A 10,139-nucleotide genomic window follows, 5' to 3' on the forward strand; every position below is an offset into this window, starting at 1 on the left:
TGCAGCAATCTCAACATGCCATTCATGCTATTTACGTGAGTGAACTGAGCTTAAGGGAGTTTCATTCAAAACGGATTGAACAGAACAGATGCTGCAGTGGCTAGAATGCTGCCAAAAAGCATACATTTCTGCTCAGCCATAAAGCCCATGAGGTATTTCATCATATATAAATAAATAATATCCTTATTTGGATTTAATACCCAAAACTAAGTGCTTTGTAAAATCAAGGTGAACAAGCCTTCCACTTGCAGACTTAAGAATCACTAGACCAAAAGTGAAGCAATGTGGCTTAAAAAAAACCCAAACCCACACCAGCCACTACAGGGTAAAGCTTATCATTTGTCTAGGAGACAGAGAAAACTTGAGAATTGCAATATTACGCTTTTCTCTTTTCTTTTTAAGAAGACACTTTTCCCCCTGTCTTTTGACAAATCTTGAAGTTCTGTAGTGCTGCCTTCAAGGATGTTCCAGCAAAATAATGCAGGAAATGGATGAACAAAAGATGGAAAGATTGTTCAAGGGCAATGACTGAAAATGAACAATTGTTTGGAGGAGTGGCATGTGCAGAACATGAGAGATGTGATTAGGCACAGCGTCAATATGGATTTCAAGGTTAATTCTCGGTATTATCTTTTATTTTTCTTCTTCCTGTGACTGGCTGAAAGCCTTCTCTGGTTGTATAATTAAACCTAATTTCACTATGCTAGCTTTTTCCTTATAATAAGAACAGGTTACTCTATTTGTAAAACTATAACCAATTGTGCTGTTTCTTCTGTGTGATGACAGGAGTTCCTTATTCCCCTATCAGGGGAAATAACCAACTGTTTAGCCCAGTGTTTCCCAACCTTTTTTGGGCAAAGGCACACTTGTTTCATGAAAAAAATCTCGAGGCACACCACCATTACAGCCCCGTGACGTCAGCGCGCAGCGTCACGCCGGGAGGGACATGAATTGCTAGCAAATTACATAATCACCTCCTTGAGGGCTGGCTCATCTTCTCCGAAGGCAGAACCCCATTAATTAACAGCACAGACTCACACCATAGCCAAGACGAGGGGGGGAAACCTCAGTCATGCACAGTCATGCACATGTGGGGGCTAAATGAGGACGAAGACCGGGCAGAGAGCAGGGTTCAAATCACCCCACCTGGCCAGGACAATCCCTGGGTGCTCCCTTGGGCCACTCGCCTGACCCACCTCGCAGGGCTGTTGTTGCGAGGATAACACGGGGAGAACCACGCGCGCCCCCGGGAGCTCCTTGGAGGAGAAAGCGGGCGATGAATGCAATGCACGAAATATATGAGAGGCGACCAGGTTTTGCAGGTGAGGGGCCCCCGCCAGCCTCCGCTTCCAACACCCGGCGCAACGACGCCGAAGTTTCCCCCCGGGCTCAGCTCGGGGAGCAGCGCTGCTCCCCCCTGGCTCCCCTTTGCCCTCCCAGCTCTCTCTGCCGCCCACTGGGGACCCCCCTCACCTGCCAAGTCCGGAGCGCCGGTGGAAGTTGCATGCATGCATGCAGGGCGCCGCGTTGCCATTGCATTGCACTGCACTCCATGCAACGCCTGCACGCATGCATTGCCTTGCACGCCCGCCAAGGGGTCTCCCCGCGGTCCAATGCGTCCCCTCCGGCGCGGATGCAGCATTGCAAAAATAAAAAACCCCCGACGCAGCCTTACCTGGGGGGCAGCCTCCGCCGCTCCGCCTCCGCGGGGATCCCCGGGCTCCATCCTGCCGCCCGATCTCCGCGGGGGCGCAGGCAGGCTGCACGGGGTCTGCGCGGAAGAGCCCCTGCCCGCCCGGCCGCCGCCGCTGCGCTCATTCCATGGCCGGGAGAAGAGCGCTTCAAACAAAACGCCCGGCCCGCCAGGCCACGCTGGGAAACGTAGTTTGCGCACCCCGCGCGGGCGCAGCCCAAGGGCAAGGGGACTAGGGATGGAGGGACGGGTGGGCGAGCGAGTGAGTGGCAGCCGCCAAGCCTTGGCCGAGAGCCAGGAAGGGCCTCCCCGGAGGAGGAGGAGGGAGGCGCAGAGCAGGAGGGAGGGAGGGAACCCCAGGGGTCATCTAGTGACGGCGCCCCAATCGAAAATTTGACTTTTAAAAAAAAAAATCTTTCGAATTTTTTAATTTTTCCCGCGGCACACCAGGCAACATCTCGCGGCACACTAGTGTGCCACGGAACAGTGGTTGGGAAACACTGGTTTAGCCTATATATTATTTTACCAACCTTTAGCTGCAGACATTTCCGACTCAGAAACTGGATCTGCCTTTTCTTCCCCATTTGATTCATCAACTTCTGCCACAGTTGTTAGCTCAGGCTCACTTTTATAAAGACGGTAATCTGGACCCTAGAGTCAACCACAGTAAACCATACGTTAGTATCTTCCCATAAGACATGTCAGAACGTAACAGCAACATGGCCACCTGTAGAGTATGGCAATGATGATATTATATTCTGAAATGCCCTCTTCTTTTAAAGGCCCAAGACAACAAAAGATTGCTTACATTTTGTGTAGATTTATTTTTAACTGAACTGAATGGCAAATATATGCCAAGAGGCTGGATAGGCACAACTCATGAGTACAGAACTTGTTTTTGTAGCTATGTGTAACAACACTCAGCTTTTACTGGAAAACCTATTGCTTTTTCTTTCCTTAGAGCATCACATGGAAAATTTGGAGAAAAGTGTTCGCTGCTTATCGCATCATTTCCCCCTGAAGAATGTAAGCATGTTGCGGCAGCTACCTATCGATGATTAAATAATCCTGGACAGTGCCAGGTACTGTCAATAATTTATTTAAAAAAACCTGTTGCACTTGTTTCAAAATATGATTTTTTAAAATAAAAAAAATAAACACCCACCTACCAAAATGGAACATAGCAAAAGCTCAAATCTGGTTTCAGAGCCACAAATATTGCTGGACAAAGTACAAAATGCAACCAGTCTGAGTCAATGGGTACACTGACATTCACATAATATTGATGAAAACAGAAGTGGCAAACATTAACAATGCAGCTGGGAGTAACACAGTTAAGCTGAAAAGAAGCAACGCCACAACATAAAAGTAGCTGGATGTCAAAATAAAATGGCAACTGTGCAGGGTGGTGGGATGACTGATGAAGAACGTGGCAGTTTTGGCCACTTACACAGTGAGCTCCATTTCTTTGGTATCCTTGAACTTGGTGAATCTTCCTCTCTTCTGGCAGATGTACAGGGCCCCTGCTATAACAGAGCAAGGAGCTGCTATCACTGGGCAGAGGGGGGATTATGGGAGGATGCTCTGCAAAGTCATAGGACCGAGGGAGTGGAGGACGAGGTGGGACTACTTCCTCTTCCTAAAGATTGCAGAACAGTCACCTGATTTAGATGTGCTCATCTATCACAACAATTATAACTTCTTTCACATATTTTACAGCAGTTATATTACAGGTTGGAATTAAAGGGACACTGCTGTAATGAGAGGGAGAGATTAAAATAAAAACTCTAGTACATCACCAGTGGACACAACATTTTAGCAATTTGTTCTTGGTCCACCTCTGTTTACTCTGGCCCCCTGGGGGGGCACAGAAGAAAGCATGCAATCTTCACCCACCCCTGAGCAAACAAACTTTCCTCAGGTCAATTTTTCTTGATGGTATCTCCCCCCCCCCCAAATTTCCCTATATTTCATGTGTTGATGCACTCTCACACATTTCAATTTAAAAAGTGTACATTCCCTCATAAAAAATAAAACGTATATTCTAGTTCCTTTAGACATTGCCTCCCACATGTCACTCACAGTGTCCCTTTAAAGCTACCCAATTCCTGAAGTTATTACAGGCTCAGAGACACTGAGCAATATCAACTCCCCAACATTTTGAGCAGGAATTGTGGGTGCTCAGCTCTTGCAGAACTGAGCTTATAGGTGCAAACACACATGTAAAGCATTTCTTGCTATATGAAATGTGTGTGGGGCAGGGTAAAGAATCAAGGTTCACAATTTGCTGGGGGAGGAATCAGGATAAAGGGAAAATAAGAAATGGGAAGAGATATATGAACTTATAAGAGTAAGAAGTCACAAAACATACAAAGAAATTGTCATTTGGGAGTTCAGCCTTTAGAATTAATCCAGTTTTGAAATCTGTTTATTTAAATATACTAAAGATACATAAAATAACTTTAATAAAAAGGACAAGTAGGAGATTTGAATCAGAAAGTGATTACAAAAGTCCCCCCCCCCCAAAAAAAAAATCCTTAGGACATACCTCATTTTTATATTTAGATGAGAAAGCCTTTGTTGCAATGATATCTATTTAAAAAGAAAGAAGAACATTTATTTTTATAATGAGTAATGAATTAAATCCTTGGTAGTGATCAACAGCTTAAATATTTCCTTTTCAATCACTGAAATGAAACTGTATTCAATCAAGAGGGTATATAACAGCTTCTAAGAGGCTGACATGCCAATTTACCTGCCTCTGCAGTGCTGTTTCTTTGCTGTTTATGTTTACTCAAACCTTCCATGACATCCTGAATTCGCCAAAGCTCCTTCTGAATTTGAGCACGCTGTATACCGGCTGACTCAGTCTGCCAGAGAGAAATGTTAAAATTGAGATTGTCTGCCTCCACTTTTTATAAAAAGCATTGACGGATTCATTGTATTTTATCACACACACTTTTTTCGTTCTGGATACAATGCCCTTTTCTTAGATTGAAACAAAAGCCACTTGCAGGCCTCTCCCAAGGCAACAAGCTATCCAAGGCTGTCAACTGCTACCCACATGGGGCATTTGGGGATGTCAGCTTTCATCTACCCCGTGACCTGTTCCTGGAGCTTGGGGGCAGTGCGGGATGTGGAGAACAAAGGCAGTAGAATCCATTCACATTACACATTTTATATTATTTATTTTAACTGCAGTACTGAGGACTCTCTAAGATGTTCTAGAGGCAAAATGAGGGAACATTATGCACATGCTTGCACATTATGTTTCAGCTGTATTTTCCAAAATGTTTCTTTTTATTTTGTAACCAAATTCAGGCAGACGTGCTTGGGTGGAAATGAAGGGAAAACTAGGAGAGACTGAACCTCTGACCCAAATTTTGACTGCACCACATATTTCATTGAGATTTTGTCCTTTCATCCCCACTCACTGCATTCCAACCTCTTATGGGGCAAAAATCTTATTGGATTGGATTGGATTGTCAACTGGCAGAATGACATTAAAATGCTTTGGGAATTTTCCCCACCACATCAATATGCTAGTATCTTTCTTGGGACACAAGAACATACATCTCCAGTAGAAACTCATGTGCATAAGGCCTACGACCATAACAAAACGTACTGTTCTGAAGACTGAAGAAGGAGGTAGGCATATAATATGTTCTACGCCATTATGCATTTCAGGCCCTTTAACAAATGTGGGTGAACCCCTTCATCTTTGCACATCACATCCAGAAGTACATTCTAATAGTATTGCATACATTTTGGTATTATTTCTGGCATGTATGGATATGATACAAAGTTTAGGCATTGGTCGCACCTGAACTTCTCCCAGCCGCTCCAGCTGCTCCTGCATGTGGTTCTTTGTGACCGTTACATCATACTCTAGTTTGTCATATTCCCGCCAAGCTCTCTCAAGCTCCTAAATACAGACACATTAAAAATGTACGCATGTTAGTTTTGCTTCATGGGTAAATCCAAAAAAATATAAATTTGGGAGAATGCATGATGAAGAAAAATAAATGGTTTTACTACATTCAGACGGGTTGGGTTGCCAGAAACTGTGGGTGGGTGGTGCCCTAAAAGTTGAACAGCTGATACACATCTCTGCAACTCTGGATCACTTTCCAAAATAAATGCATTCTGTTGTTCCATTGTAGCAAAAGGAGCCCCCTGCCCCCTATTTCCATGCCCACACAAGGAGTGGTGAATTCAAGACAAATTAATGTTTGCTAGAGTGTAATAAAGAACAAACCTATATCTAGTCATTTTCTTTATTTAAAAAAATGCCTACACGAAGAAGGCCACCTGTTAACACACCACTGAGCTTTACTAGCTGAAGAAAAATTGCATTACTTACTGCGGTAGCTCGAGACACTTCTCGACAAGTGCTAAGGAGTCCATTCTGTAAATCATCCCTCTGCAAGATGACATTTTGTATGGCGGCTGGATTTTCCGCATTCATTTCTATCTCCTGACTGGCTGATAGCAGAGCTTGCTCAAGCGTATACTATGGTAATAAAAAGAATAATTTTAATGTTCCACATCATTGAACTAATTTTCTTTTTACTTCACTTATCAGTGTTCTGATAATAAAGCATGGAAAATAACATCCATTTTGGGTAATAAATATAATTGTCCTACTTTTTCCTTGTGCAGCTGCTGAAGCTTTTCTTCCAGGGCTTGAACCACTTTGTCTTGCTCGCATAATCGGCTAAGCTTAGTCTAGTGTGGAAGTGAAGATGGTAATAATTAGTGCCACTGGTTGTTTTGCGCTTTTTATTTTAAAAATCGCGTACACATTGGGGGAGCCTGGAATATCTAAATGCAGATTACCACAGGCATGACCCTAAATTACACACCAAGCTAGGTTTGAACCACAGTGGAGTGTTCTGTTTTATTTACTATTTATTTATTATTACCCTGAGTCAGTAGGAGCCATTATGCACCTGGTGATCTACCTGTCCCATTCACTAAGTCAGGGAACGTTCCATACACAGCATGGGGAATCTCTGATACATTATCTAATAAGGGGCAGCTCCTGCAGATAGGGAACTGAGTACCCACTACACATGTCCAACTTAGGACAAATAGTAAACCTGCTGTGGTGTTTGCAAAAACCTGGTACAATATCTGATTTATGAAGAGAGGGATGTCTTTTTGGTAAAGCCAAGTGAGTAGGGCTTTGTTTAATACAGACTGTGTGTATTAAAGGTTCAGCTTACTGTACACATTATATGATACTGCTCTTGAATATCTGGGATAGGATGACCTATTCATTGGGGAAAATGCTGCTGAATTTACAAGGGGCCCTGGGAATAACTGAAAGATGACTCATACACTGATTCCCTGTTTGCAGATCAACAAGCCGAAGTCCTACAGTGACTACTTTGTATGCATTTGCAACACAAGCTACTTTGTACAAACAAGAGAGAGTTCATTTTAAGGCTTTGGCCATACAGTCACATCACATTTTGTCTCAGAAAAGCTATTCCTCTTGTACCCTGTTTTTGAAAAAAGGTAAGGCTCAAAAGTTTCTGTTCTCTCAAATGTGGCTGTGGGTAAAGCTACATTTTTTTTGCAGGCTTTCAACCACACATTAGTCAAAGCGCATCTCAACTCTGTTTCAGAAAGTCAGGGAGATGTGACAGACTAATGCCATATTGAGTTTGAACTGTTTTTACATGAGTCAAGCATACCAGTTTGTTTAAAACGCACCAATGCAACATACATAAAGCCAACAGTACTTACATCAATATCTAGGTCTTCTGATCTGTATTTGTACAGAGTACCCCTACATTCATCTTGTGTCAGCTATAATAAGGAAGAACACTCCCATCAAACAAATTCACTAAAATCATGTAAAACAGTGTGCAGTCTAGTTAACATTTAATTAAGCATACATTACTTCATATTGAATGTTAAGCACGTAATATGCCTGAATGCATTTAATCAACACAAACACACACCATGTAAATTTCAGTTCATAATGGAATGCCAAATATGGATTGTCAGAAGGGGAAAGCACATCAGAGCTATTTATTCTTGCTATGAAGGTAAACTATGAAGGTAAAGCTAAGTCTGGAATTCCATTCATTAGTGATCTTCAAAAAAGTCTTTAGGAAAAAATGACAGAAAACAAAAAAGTTTAGATAATAGCCAAAGCAAGCAAGAACCAACAAACAAATGGGGGGGGGGGGAGATAAATCAGTTTCAATTATACCAAGGGTTTGGTATGCAGTTAAGAGGGCAGTGAATAAATTCTCAGTTGAGAATTCTGAACGTTTTCTTTTCTTTTACTTCTTAGTCTCCAAAAAACTCAAGAAGAGTTACATGAGATTTACAAAAAAAGGACATTATCTGTGAAGACAACAGAATGAAACTGCAAATGCACTGTCTTTGACATGCAGGTTTTATTACTTCACTCTCAGCTTTACTGTTAAATAAGACTTTTAACACAACACAAGCAGCTATACACTACATACTCCTTTACACAAACAACTGGGCAGGGGCAACGCACTATTTTGACAAATTTTAAAAGAAATGTGTCAAGGCAAGCAAGATTTACACCAAAGTTACACTGATGAGGGACTACATGGAGGAGAAACAATCAATTCAGATAGCAGAAGATGACAGTTGGGGTTCTACAATGGGCTGGAAAATCATTCAGATGTCTAAGTGCCAGTAAGGACTTTAGATACCTGAGTTTTCCAGTGTGACTCTACTCTATATGGCTCCAATGTTATTGTTTGCACCTCCTTGCTCCCAATATTATAAGGGGCTAAATGGGACCGCAGCTAACACAATAATCACACTGCAGTCATGAAGACAGATTGTTGACATATTAAGTTCTCTTTCCAATTCTAGATTTCAGACTGCCTAGTATAAAGACACAGGTCAAAATATATAGACATACATTTCAGCATATGCATTTTAAAGTGTATTAATGAATGGGGCATTGAGGATATTCTGCACTGGGCCAATCTTCAGAGTGTGGTTAGGATGTTGGGAGCAAGCTGCAGGCTCCTGTGTTCCTACTGCTTCCCTCCTGGCTTCCGTTGTATAACCATGAGGTAGTGGCAGGTTTGCATGTGGCTGATGTGTAAAGGGATTGCCTTGCCAACCAGAGCATATTTGAAGTACATTTTCAAACCCTAGCTTGCTGATTAGGTATGCTGATTAGTGCCAATGTGAACATAATGTTACAGCATTTTTAAAACTGACAAGGAAGGTGGGAGAGGGAAAAGGAAGAAAATGGCAAATCTACATTAAAGCATATTTGCTAACAGTTCACATGTTGACTATCTTCTCTACCTTCACATACATGCACAGGGTTTTTGTGTACAGAGTAAGAATGTAAGCTCTCTCTCTGTTTTTAAGGAAGGGCTACATCTGCAAGCGTGAGGCAAGGGTTTAGCCATACAAGCATTCCAACCACAGAATAGATCCCCAGAGGACTTTTTAAGTGTTTCATTTCAAGGCATAACCTCATGCAAATGCACTGTGTGACGATCTGAGATTATGCACGGTGTGATAAAGCCATATAAGTAACCTTGCTTTGAAATGAACATTTAATGGAATGAATACTGGAAGATGAAAAAGCCACAGCACCTTCGAGTGTCATGAAAATTACAGATTTTAATTTGTTAGTACCTAACAGGGCTTTCTCGTTTTTAAACCCACTTGAAAATGGACTACAGATTCCATGTTGACTGGAGAAAGAATTGAAGAATGGAAATATCTTTTTTCATAATAATAATTAAAAACATGCTCAAACATGGCCAATGTATATCTGGCCAAGCTTACAACAGGAAAAAGATAAGATATATGCATTTGTTTTTAAGAATTACGGCGTGGATGTGTACATTTCTGAAGATCCATCCAATTCTCACTTTGTAGGCAATTCTGAAAACTTTACTATTTGAACAGCTTTAAGTCTAAAACTGCCCCCCCCCCCAGATCATTATCCAGATTTCTTGGAAGATAAGTTGCTTATTTAAAAAGATCTGTACTCTAAAAATCACAAAGGTGTATACACATCTTTTGCTCAGCCTTATCCTTCCAATTATATAAACTCAAATAGAGTTAATTCTACATAGGGATAATTCACAATATATTACCTTAGGGTTTGCATACTCCCTTCTCTTCTCATGAACTCCAATTCACTTTTATTCTGGGTTCACAGAAACCAAGGTATGAAGAATTCAGGTTGACTAGCCACCATGGTTTGAGGCTACATGTGAACCATAGCTAGGATTACTGAAGCCATTCTTTAAATTCAGCTGCCTGTCTAGAGTCACAGGAGGTTGTCATTGGCTTCAGAACTATAGCCTGAAAAATCACTAAGTTGATGGAAGACCACAAAATGCAGCACCAGCTTTCAGTAATTTGCCAACTCTTTTCTGGGAACCCTGTTGTTCCTGTGAAGGTTACAAAGCTTCTT

The 10,139-nt window shown here is 41.9% G+C and overlaps 1 protein-coding gene across 39 annotated transcripts in view; it reads right to left on the bottom strand.

The window, feature by feature from the left end:
- Positions 1-10,139, bottom strand: part of PLEKHA5 (pleckstrin homology domain containing A5) — a 173,957-nt gene that overhangs the window by 10,845 nt on the left and 152,973 nt on the right. For 20 of the 39 annotated variants that reach the window (XR_014516109.1, XR_014516110.1, XM_083460949.1 and 17 more), the window contains 7 exons: positions 7,448-7,510; positions 6,341-6,421; positions 6,057-6,206; positions 5,517-5,618; positions 4,449-4,563; positions 4,242-4,285; positions 2,224-2,344 (listed from right to left, as the gene is read on the bottom strand). Coding sequence is in view for 34 of the 39 variants with exons in the window: in XM_083460949.1 (XP_083317075.1) it covers positions 2,224-2,344; positions 4,242-4,285; positions 4,449-4,563; positions 5,517-5,618; positions 6,057-6,206; positions 6,341-6,421; positions 7,448-7,510 (676 nt within the window). In the remaining 5 variants the exon portion in view is untranslated. Of the gene's footprint in view, positions 1-2,223; positions 2,345-3,143; positions 3,333-4,241; positions 4,286-4,448; positions 4,564-5,516; positions 5,619-6,056; positions 6,207-6,340; positions 6,422-7,447; positions 7,511-10,139 lie in introns of those variants that run through there. The other 19 variants (XR_014516111.1, XM_083460941.1, XM_083460939.1 and 16 more) reach the window with 2 other exon arrangements.

This window comes from Podarcis liolepis, assembly GCF_965112155.1.
Source record: "Podarcis liolepis genome assembly, chromosome: 10".
NCBI lineage: Eukaryota > Metazoa > Chordata > Lepidosauria > Squamata > Lacertidae > Podarcis > Podarcis liolepis.